The following is a 14,808-nucleotide window of genomic DNA, read 5'->3' on the forward strand; positions in this document are numbered from 1 at the left end:
CTTATGTTTGGCCCTATGATAAAAAGTAAAATGAGTGTGTCACTTGAGTTTGTTTCTGTTGTTGAAGTAAAGCAATGGCCTAATAGCGTACTGCTTAATAAAGGAAAAGCCACCTGGAATTAAATATTAGGTGTAGATAATCTTTTTTTTTTTGAGGCCTAGTCTTGCTCTGTGGCCCAGGCTGGAGCACGGTGCCTAACTGCAATTTCCACCTCCCAGGTTCAAGCGATTTCTCCTACCTCAGCCACCCTGGGATTACGGATGCATGCCATGACACCCAGCTAATTTTTGTGATTTTGTTTTTTTGTTTGTTTTTTAGTGGAGATGGGGTTTTACTGTGTTGGCCAGGTTGGTCTCAAACTCCTGACCTCAAGTGATCTGCTGGCCTCGGCCTCCCAAAGTGCTGGGATTACAGGTGTGAGCCACTGTGCCTGGCCCTTAATAATCCATTTTTATTTGAATAATGGGAGCTGGACAGTGCCATGCCTATAGCCCAGCTACTTGGGAGGCTGAGGCAATAGGATTGCTTGAGTCCAGGAGTTGTGAGCTGTAGTGCACTATGCTGATTGGGTATCCACACTAAGTTTGGCATAAATATGGTGACCTCCTGGGAGTAGGGAACCACCAGGTTGCTTAAAGAGGGGTAAGCTACCCCAGATCAGAAGCAAAGCAAGTCAGAACCCCCATACTGATCAGTAGCAGGATTGCACCTGTGAAAAGCCTCTGCATTCCTGCCTGCGAAACATAATGAATCCCGGTCTCTTAAAAAAACAAAAATGAGAAAGGCTCCTTTTACATTTTTGAATAGTGTGCTTAAACTGTCATCGCCTCCTTTGTAGCATTAGACTGTTCTAAGATGTTAGACTGTGTGGTAGTTCTTGAAAATTTACATGTCAAAGGGGTTCACATCTGATATGTGGGAAAGGTATAAAAGTTCCAGATGTCTTTCTAGACTTCATGGTTGTTCTGCCTTATCTGTAGAACTCATTTCTTCTTTAGATGGCGCTTAGAAATAGTTTCCACTCAAGTTTCAAAAGGGGAGATAGATAACCCCCAAAAGGTTAAAAACCTCTGGTCAGAAGAGATCTTCTGGATCACTTCAGTTTGTGATCACTACTATCCAAGGAACAAAGTTGTCACTTCAGTTGTGGCAATTTGCTCAATGCCTGTAGCATGTGCTCAGTGAATATTTGATAAGGGGGTACATTAAGAATCATTCTTAACTCTCACACTGATGGTCTTTGATTTGGTAATGTATATATCTGATTAGCTTATGCAGAGTCCCCGCAGTAACTTATTAGCATCCCTATTCTGTCCGTTGGTTTTAATAACCACAGTGTCTTTGTAGTGCAATTCATAAGTTTGTTTTGTTTGGCCTGTGTGTGTTTGGAAGGCAATTCTGCCTACTGTCACGTTTTCTGAGGTTTACATAGGCAAAAGCTTTGTCTTGAGAGGCAGTCTTTTGGGTTTCTTTTCTCTCTTGCCTACTCTGGAGCCAGATCCTGAGTTTGTGACAGAATCCTCTGTTTGTGACATCCCAGCCCCCCCACTGTAGCTCATGGTGATGTCACAAATGAAGAATTATGATCCTGGCAGGGGAAACAGATGAACTTGGAAGAAACAAAAGATCTTCTTTGCCTGCAGCTGTCCCTAGTCATGGGGAGGTGGGGGGTGGGAAGTGAAGCGCTGATGATCCCCACGATTAGCAGAACCAGCTCTGCACAAAACAGGGTCCTTGTGAAGGCAACAGGGTGTGGCTACTGACATTTTGACCGACTTCTTCCTGCCCCCCTCATTACTTTTCCATCCGAGGAGGGCAGGACAGTTAGCACACAATTATACCTACATAATGCTTAAGTTTACAAATTGTCCTTAGAACTTTCAGGACATGCCGGGTGCAGGCCCGTGATACCAACTCTTTGGGAGGCCAAGGTGGGAGGATCACCTGAGGTTAGGAGTTTGAGACCAGTCTGACCAACATGGAGAAACCCCGCCTCTACTAAAAATGCAAAAAATTAGCCGGGCATGGTGGCACGTGCCTGTAATCCTAGCTACTCGGGAGGTGGAGGCAGGAGAGTCGCTTGAACCCGGGAGGCGGAGGTTTTGGTGAGCTGAGATCACACCATTGCACTCTAGCCTGGGCAACAAGAGTGAAACTCCATTGAAAAACAAAAGAGGCCAGGTGCAGTAGCTCATGCCTGTAATCCCAGCACTTTGTGAAGCCAAGGTGGGCAGATCACCTGAGGTTGGGAGTTTCAAGACCAGCCCGACCAACATGGAGAAACCCCGTGTCTACTAGAAATACAAAGTTAGCTGGGTGTGGTGGCAAATGCTTGTAATCCCAGCTACTTGGAAGGCTGAGGCAGGTGAATTGCTTTAGGTGCTATTCATGGTTCAAAAACTAGAAAGTATGGCCAGGTTCGGTGGCTCGTGCTTATAATCCCAGCACTTTGGGAGACCAAGGCAGTAGGATTGCTTGAGGCCAGGAGTTCAAGACCAGCCTGGGCAACATAGCGAGACCCTGTCTCTATAGATAATTTTAAAAGTTAGCTGAGTATGGTGATGTGTGCCTGCAGGCCCAACTACCCGTGAGTCTGAGGCAGGAGAATCACTGGAGCCTGGGAAGTCAAGGCTGCAGTGAGCCATGATTGGGCCACTGTACTCCAGCCTGGGCAGCAGAGCAAGACCTCATCTCAAAAACAAAAACAAGCAAAAGCTAGAAAGTATGAAAAATACTCAGTGATGAGTATGCCCTCAAACTTATCCTCTCTCTACTCAGTCCTCACCCCACTAAGCTAACCACTGTTCTTATGTCTTATATTTTCTTCTTTAGTTTTGTTGTACATATATAAAATGAAGATCCTTGATTTTCTTCATTTACCATGAAAAGTAGTATGCTTTATGCAGTTCTGCACCTTTTAAAAAAAATAACTGAATAGGCCAGGCACAGTGGCTTATGCCTGTAATCCCAGCACTTTGGGAGGCCAAGGCAGGTGGATCACAAGGTCAAGAGATTGTGACCCTCCTGGCCAACATCGTGAAACCCCATCTCTACTGAAAATACAAAAATTAGCTGGGTGTGGTGGTGTGCACCTGTAGTCCCAGCTACTGAGGAGGCTGAGGCAGGAGAATTGCTCGAACCTGGGAGGTGCAGGTTGCAGTGAACCAAGATCGCACCACTGTACTCCAGGCTGGCAACAGAGCGAAACTCCACCTAAAAAAATAACTGAGTAGATCTTGGATGTCTTTCCATATTAGTACATGAAGAGCTTCTTCATTCTATTTTGGAATTACATAGTATTCCATTATGTGGATGTCTACATTATCTAACCAGTCTCCTGTTGATGGAATTTGAATTTTTCTACTTGTAAGTGTTCAGACTTTATCTCTTCCTGATCCCCATGGCCAGGTTCCTAGAGGGAATGGGTGTGCCTTAACTCCAGATTTCTCCTTTGGTTCATTTATTCTTGGAGTGAATGTGATTCAGCAAGACTCTCCCAGGAATAAACAGTAGCTAAACCAAAAATGAAAGCTCAGAGGACAAACTAGTAAAAAGAGAAAAACAGAATATATGGAGATGCTTTATGAGGCCGAAAGAACAGATTAATCCCCACCTGGTTGTGTGTGTGAGAGTGCCTTGGCTTATGGTTTGTATAGTGGTATGATGGGAATAGTAATCTGATGTAGCCTATTTAAAGCCATTTAAAATGAAATCTTTTATTGGTATATTTCTCTACTAAAAACAATAGGTGGAAGAGGGGCCACCACAGTATTCAGTGTGATGTGAGGCTTACATAGTGAACAATGAATCTGCACCAGGTTATTTTTGCTATTTCTTGTCTTGCTTATTAACAGGCTAAGCGTGACGAATTGTGCAAAGTAGCAAATAACAAGTGTTCCTGAGAAGAATGTGAGTTTTGATGACAGTCACTATGGATATGATTCACTGTGGAGGCAGTTGAGCATGGTCATGAGGTTATAGGCTCTGGAATCTTAGTGTCTAAGATCATATCCTGTTTCTATCACTAGCTTTAACAACGTGGAACCTTAGTTCCTTAGTTTTCTCATCAGTAAAATAAAAGTGATAATATTGCCTATTTCTTAAAATTTTTGTGAGGATTAAATGGGTTCATATATGAAAGTATTCAGTAAATGTTCACTGTCCTCATTATTGTCAGGAATCATTGCTCTCCTCATTTCAGTGCTTTTATCTCATGAATTGGTTATGTGTAGTACTTAACAGTAGACCCAGAGACTTCTTTGAGCTTTGAGTCTGTTACCTGTGACTAAACTAAAGTGAATATGTTTCTGGAGTCCAGGGTGAAGAGCTTTATTGTTTTCTTCTTCCCCACAGGTTGTTTTCTGCATGGACCGTGCCCTAGAATTTGCCCCTGCCTGCCATCGCTTCAAAATCCTCAAGGCAGAATGTTTAGCAATGCTGGGTCGTTATCCAGAAGCACAGTCTGTGGCTAGGTATGCAGTCAGGCCAGTTGGGCATTAAAAAGCCAGATACCGGCTGGGCGTGGTGGCTCACGCCTGTAATCCCAGCACTTTGGGAGGCCGAGGCAGGCGGATCACCTGAGGTCAGGAGTTTGAGACAAGCCTGACCAACATTAAGAAACCCTGTCTCTACTAAAAATACAAAATTAGCCAGGCACGGTGGTGCAGGCCTGTAATCCCAGCTACTCAGCAGGCTGAGGCAGGAGAATCACTGGAACCCGAGAGGCAGAAGTTGAGATGAACTGAGATCACGCCATTGCACTCCAGCCTGGACAACAAGAGCAAAACTTTGTCTCAAAAATAAATAAATAAATAAATAAATGTCTACTTGAGAGGCTGAGGCAGGAGAATTGCTTGAACCCGGGAGGTGGAGGTTCCAGTGAGCCAAGGTCATCCCATTGCACTCCAGCCTGGGCAACAAGAGCTGTCTCAGGAAAAATAAATAAAAAAAATGCCAGACACCTTTGAACTGATGCTGTCAGGCAGCTTCACCATAGGATATGGTCCCCAGAGTAGGCCAGCTAGGGCTAATCAGGCCTTGGGACTTAAAGTCAAATATTAGGCCAGCTTTGAAAACCCACAGAGCATATATACAGGAGTATAGTAGTATAACAGGTACTTGAGCTATATACGAAACTCACATCACAGATTGTGTTATGTGAGTTTTTTGTGGTTTTGTTTGTTTGTTTAAGGTGGTCCTTTTCCTTCTACTCCACTGGTTGGCAAACTTTCTGCAAAGGGCCACATTTTAGCCTTTGCAGAACACAGGATCTCTTTTGCAACTAACTTAGCTCTACCATGGCCATGCAAAGGCTGCCTGCCCTAGATCATAGATGAACCAATCAGTGTGGCTGTTTCAAAAGAGTTTTATTTACAAAAACCAGTTGCAGAAAGGGTTTGGCCCTGTGGGCTATAGTTTGCCAAACCCTGTCCAGTCTAAGAAGGATTGTAAGACACAGATGTGTATTAAAGATAATTATAGTTGTTTTATTTGGGGGAGGTTTGGGAACAGTTCTTGGGAATCTGTCTACTTTTGGATACTTTGAACACTAGACACATGGTCAAGGAAAAAAAAAACTGGCCACAGTAGATAGTAATGGTGGAGACATTCTAAAGCACAGCTCATTGTGCCCTTTTCTGACTATTGCAGTGACATTCTACGAATGGATTCCACCAATGCAGATGCTCTGTATGTACGAGGTCTTTGCCTTTATTACGAAGACTGTATTGAGAAGGCAGTTCAGTTTTTTGTACAGGCTCTCAGGATGGCCCCTGACCATGAGAAGGCCTGCATTGCCTGCAGAGTAAGTTCTAGTCACCAGACCTGACTGGGAAAGAAAGCTTCCCTTTGAGACCTTTAAGATGGTTACAGTGGAAGGTTTTAGAATCATAGGGAATGTGATAGCTTTTCCTCCTCCTTTGCAAGAATGCTTGGTCTTCATTAGAAATGGTTTCCAGACTGCTTTTACTTACCTAAAGGTAAATGTGATCATATAGGGTCGGATGTCTTTAATATCTGAGTTTGTTTTTCGTTTTTGTTTTTGTTTTTTTTTTCCCCCTTTTTCCCCATCAGTGAAGATAGATAGTAATACTTGCCCTGGGAAGTAGAGGCAGACCCAGTAACATAGGTCTCATTGGTATTTTTCGTAACTCTTAGTTTCTCCTGTCCACTCTGTAGGAAGCACAAATGAGCAACAGATAGCCCAGGTTGGGGGTTGGCCGGGCCCTGTGATGCTAAACTACTGGAAGCAGTGAACTTTAAAATAGACTCTGGCCTCTCTGTGCAGTGGTCTGAGGCTTTGTGGATATGCACTGATCCTCCCCTTGCATTTTTCTGTAGAATGCCAAAGCACTTAAAGCAAAGAAAGAAGATGGAAATAAAGCATTTAAGGAAGGAAATTACAAACTAGCATATGAACTGTACACAGAAGCCCTGGGGATAGACCCCAACAATATAAAAACAAATGCTAAACTCTACTGTAATCGGGGTACGGTTAATTCCAAGGTAAGCACTTGATCTGGATCTTGGGGCCTATAAAGAGATATTTTTAAGGGACATCAAAGGGTCTTGGGAAATCTGCCCAATGAGGGTAAGCAAGATGAAAGAGGATAAGTTATTATGGTTAATAGCTTGTTAGGAACTCCCTTCCAAGAGGCAAGCTTTTATCATCTCTGTGGAATTTGAGGGCAGTTGGACAATTTGCAAGGATATTCTCACCTGTTCTTTAAGGTCCCTTTCCTCCAGTAAGAGAATGGCTAAGGGCTGTAGGATAATTTTAAGCAGCCACTGTTGCTTTTGCTTTTTTTTTTTTTTTACCCCTTACGCAAGTGATCATTTATTTTTTAGGAGTGATTTGGAGGAAGAGTAGAGGCAAGCTTGTTTTTCTCCAGTGTAACTGATGGTCATCATGCATGACTGACAATGGCCTGAGTGCTTTTGTGGACCCCTTTTTGTTGGGGTCCATAGTCCTAGTGACAAAGAACTAGAACTTAATATGACATTTAGGGGGCCAGCATGACTGATCCTCTTAGAGTTTTGAAGCCATGCTCACAGCTTCTGGGCTCCCTCAGTCACCAAGAAGTGAAGTATGATTGCTCTCTCTCTCCTGAAGCTTAGGAAACTAGATGATGCAATAGAAGACTGCACAAATGCAGTGAAGCTTGATGACACTTACATAAAAGCCTACTTGAGAAGAGCTCAGTGGTAAGTGTCTCTGGTGGGTGGGGGGAAGAGGGAGTTGCCGCTGACCTCAGGGGAATTGCCTTGTGGATGACAAAGCAGACCCAGAGATGTTGTGAGGTCATTTGGTCCTTCCCCCTACCTCTAGGTGGGATTGTTCCAGCCCTAGACTATCTTTATAGACCTCCAGCGGAGGAGATTGCACAAGCTCCCTCAGTCTCCCATGCCTGTGTCTAACGCCCCTCACGGTCAGTAAGTTTCCTCTGATGCCTGACCCAAATTCCTTTTGTTAAAGTTTAAATCCATTTCCTTTGGAGATTTTATTTTGTGTTGTACACTTATGCTCTAACTCGGCACAGTGCTTGACACATAGGTGCTCAAGGAATAAATGTTTTGTTGACTGCATGTATGGTGTTTGGAAGAGAAAATATCTCTTAGAGATGGTTGAGAGTTGTACTTCATCCTATTTCTTCTGGGTGAGGGAAGACAATCTTACAGTTGGAAGAGATGTAATCTGGCTCAGCTTCCCAGGATAAAGGAACCTCCTTTGAAATACCCTGGATGACTACTGTCTGCTTGAGTGTTTTCAGTAGAGGGCACTCTCTATGTCTGACGAGATGAGCCAGGATGTGCCTGCTTCTCATGCTCAGATTTGCCCCAGAGTCAGAGTGTTCCCTGGCATAGTTGCTCCTCTTACTCTGAGACCCGACATGTGATTTTCTCCAGAAAGGAACAGAGCTAGGAGAAACCTCTCTCGGAAATCCATCTCTTCTGATTTCAGATTATTCTGTAGGCAGAGAAGAACTTTCCCTCTTTAAAGCTCTTAAAGAAGACATATTTGTTGTATATGAATCCTCCAGTACCTGCTCCACTCCTTATTTTCAAATGTCATATCCAAAGAACAGGTGCTGTCGCTGATGCCTGATGAGCCAGTATTTTAAGCTTCCTTGTCTCATCAGTGGTACAGAATATCTCATGGACTACCTCCCGCTTAGTTTTCTCAAAATTATCTAATTTAAAGCAGGAAAACTGCTCCTGTGTGTGATGCTTTTTTTAAAAGTGAATTTCTAAGTTGATGACTGAGTCTGTCCAACAGAAACATACATGGAATTTTATTATAGCTTCTGTGAGACCAACTGTCAGTCCACGCCCAGCCTGTCAGTCATTCAGTCTTTGCAAGCCACTGTCACACAGAAGCAGAAGCCTTGGAATACAAAAGACCACCCTGTGACTCAGCCAAAGACTGACTTTAACAGACGCAAAATGCTATATACATGAAGATGTTTGCTGCAGTTTTATCTGTAACAGCAAAAACCTGGAGGGCGGAGAATCACCTCCATGTCCAGTGGGAAGGGAATGGCTAGACACTTGATACTGTATCAGTTTAATGGAATATTCTATATATGGAATGCCAGGGGATGGGAAGAGAACAGAAAAATAGTTTTGTTTTTTGGGATTGAGTCTCGCAATGTTGCCCAGGCTGGAGTGCAGTGGTGCCATCTTGGCTGACTGCAACCTCCACCTCTTGGGTTCAAGCGATTTTCCTGCTTCAGCTTCCCAAGTAGCTGGGATTACAGGCACGTGCCACCACACCCAACTAATTTTTGTATTTTTAGTGGAGACGGGGTTTCATCTTGTTGGCCAGGCTGGTCTCAAACTCCTGACTGCAAGTGCTCTGCCTGTCTTGGCCTCTCAAAGTGCTGGCATTACAGGCAGGCATGAGCCACCACACTAGGCTTTTTTTTTTTTTTTTTTTTTTTTTAAAGCAACCTCCAGCTAACATCATAGAAAATTCTTGATTTGCTCGGAGGCTAATTGGATGGAGGATTATTTTCTTCTTCGTTTATGTACAAGAAACAAAAATAAGGAATTGCTTTGATCAGACAACTTATCTTTGTGGTAGAAAGAAACAGAACTGCCCTTCTTGGAGTGGCTGTGCCTCTGAGATCACTACAGGGGAGACAGCATGCCTTGTTCAGCTGGCTGAGTATTTGGCAGCAATCTCCTGAAGCAGCTGGAATTGACAAGAAGTACTGAAGATTAGCTCAGGCCAAACCCTTACCAGAGGCCTGACCACTGCTGCAGTCTGCCTCAGTGTACCCCTAAAGTTGGGGAGATGCCACTCCCCCCCAGCATCTTTGCTACACATGCCATCATGAGCTAGAGTTCACCCTTTCTCCCTAAAGCCTTATTTACTTTCCTACTTCAGCTTTAAAATGAAATTAAAATATGAGGATATCCCTGAATTTTTAAAAATGCAGATTAGTATAGCTTGTTTAATACATTACATATGGACCTAAAGAAAGTTCATCAGGGTTAATCATTTGTCACATCATTTTACACCCAGGGCTATCAGCTATCAATTTTCCTTTTTTCTTTTTTTTAATTCAGGATTCAGCTCTATCACTCAGGCTAGGGTGCAGTATCAAAGTATCAATTTTCTCCTCAAATTATATTACATTTTGTTCTGTAAATTGATTCTGAACTCCTATAACTTTTATGTCCTGTGCTCGCAGAGCATTGGTTTTTTTTTTAAAAGTCGTAAATCATCATGTTGCCAGAAAATCACAGATGCCAAAGATGTTGGGCTTCTCTTCTGCCAGCCATATTTTTTGTGCGTTTGATGTTTGTGATTTCACAAACATCACAGATGCCCACCAGCTTGGAGGCCAGGGCAGGAGAGTGGTACCACAGCACTCTCCTGCCCTGGCCTCTGTTTTCATCTTATTTTGTGAAAATGGGCTTGTGGCGTAGCAGTGTGAGAACTGAATCTCTGTTGTGCAGCACTTCCCATTCCGCAGCTGACAGTGGCTATCTCTGGAACTCCCATCACGGTCTTTAATTGGTAGGCCAGCCTTGCTGCCACTTGCTTCTGTGGAAGAGACACTTAAAAGATCTGGCAATCAGCCTGTCAAGCTCGATTCCTCCCATCTTGGGCCAGGGGCCCCTCCTTTCCTTTGTGCTACCAACATAGAAAACCTGTGTTTAGAGTTTCCTTTTCTGTCTCATTTACCTGCATCTCTCATTGATTGGTCTTAGTGGCAGGATTTGCCAGCAGCCGCCACGTTGAACTTGATCCTTTTAGTGGCTCACTAATCCCACTTCTACTCTGGATTGTAGCTAGCCCTGCATGTTTATGGCACTGTAGGTTTCAAAGCTCTTTCATATCCATTTATTCACCTGATAATTTTGTGTGTTTCACCCCCAAGTAACCAAGTAGGTCCCTTCACATTGCCCATTTTTTTTTTTTTAGACGGAGATTTTGCTCTTGTTGCCCCAGCTGGAGTGCAGTGGTACAATCTTGGCTTACCACAACTTCCACCTCCTGGGTTCAAGCGATTCTCCTGCCTCAGGCTCCTGAGTAGCTGGGATTACAGGCATGTGCCGCCACACCTGGCTAATTTTGTATTTTTAGTAGAGATGGGGTTTCTCCATGTTGGTGAGGCTGGTCTTAAACTCCTGAGCCTAGGTGATCCATCCACTTCAGCCTCCCAAAGTCCTGGAATTACAGGGGTGAGCCACTGCGCCCAGCCCACATTGCCTTTTCTAAGGCAGTCCAGTACCTCTTAGGTGGCTCTGTATCAGAAGGAACTTTTTTTTCTTGATTACTTTCCGTTCAGAGCTGAACATCACTTTAATGTTTGGGTGCAAGTGCCATGCGACCTCTTTTTACTTCATTGAGGAATTGATAGCTAATTTTCTCTCACTGCTAGATTAAGGGCTCCTGTTTCAGAAGCATCTTACCAAAAGGGTGTGTCTCTTGCTTGAGCCATGCCTCTTGCCCTAGAGTGATACTGAGAACCATTGCTATTCATGTCTGAGTGCTGTATTGCCTTATATTTCCTTCTCAGTTACATGGACACAGAACAGTATGAAGAAGCAGTACGAGACTATGAAAAAGTATATCAGACGGAGAAAACAAAAGGTAAGTTTGAAAGCATTTGCTTTTCAGGGAGTGGTGTGGACTTTCTTTGTACAGAAAGTCCTAAATCTGTACACAAGGTAGTTTGATTCAGGGATCAGGGATGTACCTAGAACGTATTTGATCACCAGCCAGAAAGAAGTGAACAAAGGCCAGGCATGGTTAACAAGGCTTCTAACTCACAGCTAGCTGGGCTGAGACCTGGTAAGGAGAAAACCAGAGTCAGATTTGTCCACTGATGCCAGATGTCTTCCTCTAGAACATAAACAGCTCCTAAAAAATGCGCAGCTGGAACTGAAGAAGAGTAAGAGGAAAGATTACTACAAGATTCTGGGAGTGGACAAGAATGCCTCTGAGGACGAGATCAAGAAAGCTTATCGGAAACGGGCCTTGATGCACCATCCAGGTAGAGTAGGTGGGAGGAGGGGCTCAGTGGGAAGAACCCGCAGGGCAGGCCAACTGCCAGACTCAGTCCAGAGGGGATGCCTTGGAGAGCTTTTTTTTTTTTTTTAAAACCCCTGACCTTTCCATGATGGAAGAGAGAGGTTCTTCAGCTAAGAATAAGGTGTTGCAGACTTGTGGACCTTCCAAAATTGGGGAAATGCCAAATTCCAAAATCAGACATAAAATGGTTTTTCTCTTAAACTTTGTTTTCTTGAATCTCTGACTTCCTCTGAGTTGTTCTTTTACTCCCAACTTTAGATCGGCATAGTGGAGCCAGTGCTGAGGTTCAGAAGGAGGAAGAGAAGAAGTTCAAGGAAGTTGGAGAAGCCTTTACCATCCTCTCTGATCCCAAGAAAAAAACTCGCTATGACAGTGGACAGGACCTGGATGAGGAGGGCATGAATATGGGTGGTGAGTTGGCTGGGGCAACCTGGGGTGAATTTGACAGCTGTGGAATGTTAGAATGTTTTCCAAAGATGCTCCAGAGGAAGAGTCTGTTTGGGCCAAATCTGATCCCTGGTGCAAACAATAACAGACATGGAGTCAAATTAATGCAGTCAAGTGTGGCAGGTTCACAGTGTGCAGTGAGCTCTGAGGTGGCGAGCACTAGCAAGGGAAGGCCTGGAAGTGCAGAAAGCATGGCCCCGTGGCTCACACCTGTAACCCCAGCACTTTGGAAGGCTGAGACAGGTGGATCACCTGAGGTCAGGAGTTTGAGACCAGCCTGGCCAACATGGTGAAACCCTGTCTCTCCTAAAATACAAAAATTAGCTAGGCGTGATGGCAGGTGCCTGTAATCCCAGCTACTTGGGAAGCTGAGGCAGGAGAATCGCTTGAACCCAGGAGTTAGAGGTTGCAGTGAGCCGAGATCGTGCCACTGTACTCCAGCCTGGAGACTTCACCTCAAAAAAAAAGAAAGAAAAATAGAAAAATTAGCTGGGTGTGTGGCGCACGCCTACAATCCCAGCTACTTGAACCCAGGAGGTGGAGGTTGCAGTGAGAGCACCACTGCACTCCAGCCTGGACAACAGAGCAAGATTCCGTCTCAAAAAAAAAAAAAAAAATGCGAACCAAAGCATGGCCCCTTTGAGGATCTGCAGGGGGCTCTGTCTAGGAAGATAAAGGATAAGGTGCTAGAGGCAGGTGGTGGTAGAAGGCGGCAGGTAGCTGGATCAGAGCTCACAGGCCATGGGGGCTGTATGTGATAAGGAATATGGGCATTTTCCTATTATCTGGAAGTTCTTTTTTACCCACTGCAAACTGTATGCTGATATTTATGTCCGTCATATATTCCTGTAAACACTTAACAGATTTTAATTTCCCCAAAAACACTTGGCCTGATATAAAGCACCGCTGTTGTCAGTATTGTTGCTCACTTTGGACTCTCAAGAGATAAGAGGCCCTGAGCTGTGAACAGTTCGCAGACCACCATCTCTAATGCTAACCCTTCAACTTCCACTAAGAAAATCTATTGGAATTTTTTTTTTTTTCAAACTGAGTCTTGCTCTTTGGCCAGTCTGGGTGCAGTGGCTCACTGTAACCTCCACCTCCTGGGTTCAAGCAGTTCTTCTGCCTCAGCCTCCCGAGTAGCTGGGATTACAGGCACCCACCACACCTGTCTAATTTTTGTATTTTTTAGTAGAGATGGGATTTCACCGTGTTGGCCAGGCTGGTCTCAAACTCCTGACCTCAGGTGATCCACCCGCTTTAGCCTCCCAAAGTGCTGGGATGACAGGTGTGAGCCACTGTGCCCAGCTGGAATTTAAAATAAGAATGATGGTACTATATAGATAATGCTGAGCCAGTAGACCTAGGTTCACCATAATAAACATGTTCCTCTGCCCAGCAGTTAAGAAGAGCTGTAAGCAGTTTTAAGCAGTGAAGAGTTTTAAGTAGGGGCACTGTGGACCAGATTTTGGCTCTGGAAATATATTTATGATAGAGGTGAGGAGGGGGTTTGGAGGGAGTAAGGAGGATGAAGATGGAAGGAAGACACCAAAGGTAGGAAAGGGTTGGAGGACAGCCAGGCGATAGTGGGAGATTCAGCAGGAGTTGGCTGCGGCTTAGATACGCTGGGGAGAGTGACTTAGGCATAGCTGACTCGGGGTCATTCACTAAGCAGGGGAGCCCAGGAGGATACACAGATGCCAGCAGAAAAACTCTGGACACGGGGTGGCTGTGGGATCACCTGGTAGAGATCAGTCCTTCTGTGCAGCTCGGGCAGTCAGCCGGGGATGGGGCCACCGACGTGCTGTGGCCTCGCAGAGAGCACACAGAGCGAGTCAGGCAAGAGTTGGATTTTCCAGGTCTGCTGCTTTCTGCGTGTGATCTTGGGCAAGTTACTTAAACCACCTACATATGTTTTGTTGAGTAGAATTGGGAATGATACTTACCCTGACAAATTGTTACTAGGATTAAGTAGTATAATGTATGCAAAGTACCCAGCACTTTGACTAGCACCTAGTAGGTGTTTTTGCTGGTTGTTTGTTGTTGTTATTGAGATAGGATCTCACTCTGTTGCCCAGGCTGGGGTGCAGTGATGTGATCATAGCTTACTGCAGCCTTAAACTCCTGGGTTCAAGCGATCCTCTCACCTCAGACTCCCAAAGTGCCAGGATTATAGGTGTGAGTCACCACGCCCAGCTAATAAACCATAGCTTTTTTTTTTTTTTTTTTTTAGCAGAGTCTAGAGTGTAAAAGACATGGACTCAAATACAGTAAATCCTAGATCTTGTTCTTTATTTTTAGTAACATTTTAAGTGATACATTTTATCCTTTTTAGTAGCCACTCCAGCATTATAGGGAGAGTATGGGGAGACTCTTGTGTAGGTGCAAATGGCATTCCCATTTGTTGAGAAAACAGCCCAGCCAAGCAAGCTGAAGCAGAGAAAGCTTTTCTTTGGGGCAGCACTTGGAAGGGGAAGGGAACATGTCCTGGGAGTGGGATCACATAGCATGTTTTGCGCAGGATGGGGCAGGTTTGCTCACATGCAGTCTGAAGTGTTGGGAAAGGAGGGGAGTGAGACTATCTGGGACAGCTTTAGAGACCTGTTCTCAGTGTCATCAGTTCTCTTCAGACCTTTCTAATCTTTTCACCTTTTCTTCCCTTCCATGTTACTTGCCCTGCTGTACAGATTTTGATGCAAACAATATCTTCAAGGCATTCTTCGGCGGTCCTGGAGGCTTTAGCTTTGAAGGTAGGTAGGCCTGCTGTTTTTGGGAGTTCCAAGATCACAAACCAGCACACTCACTGCCACTTAGG

General features: G+C 44.5%; 1 protein-coding gene across 1 annotated transcript in view; it reads left to right on the plus strand.

Annotated features, from left to right (window-relative positions):
- Positions 1-14,808, plus strand: part of DNAJC7 (DnaJ heat shock protein family (Hsp40) member C7) — a 36,513-nt gene that overhangs the window by 21,001 nt on the left and 704 nt on the right. The window contains exons 5-12 of the mRNA XM_032279297.1: positions 4,325-4,473; positions 5,651-5,804; positions 6,341-6,505; positions 7,113-7,204; positions 11,032-11,105; positions 11,362-11,508; positions 11,805-11,957; positions 14,681-14,743. Coding sequence (XP_032135188.1) covers positions 4,325-4,473; positions 5,651-5,804; positions 6,341-6,505; positions 7,113-7,204; positions 11,032-11,105; positions 11,362-11,508; positions 11,805-11,957; positions 14,681-14,743 — 997 coding nt within the window. The remainder of the gene's footprint in view (positions 1-4,324; positions 4,474-5,650; positions 5,805-6,340; positions 6,506-7,112; positions 7,205-11,031; positions 11,106-11,361; positions 11,509-11,804; positions 11,958-14,680; positions 14,744-14,808) is intronic.

The sequence above is a fragment of the Sapajus apella genome, unplaced genomic scaffold (assembly GCF_009761245.1).
Source record: "Sapajus apella isolate SASKATOON/1434 unplaced genomic scaffold, GSC_monkey_1.0 scaffold12, whole genome shotgun sequence".
NCBI lineage: Eukaryota > Metazoa > Chordata > Mammalia > Primates > Cebidae > Sapajus > Sapajus apella.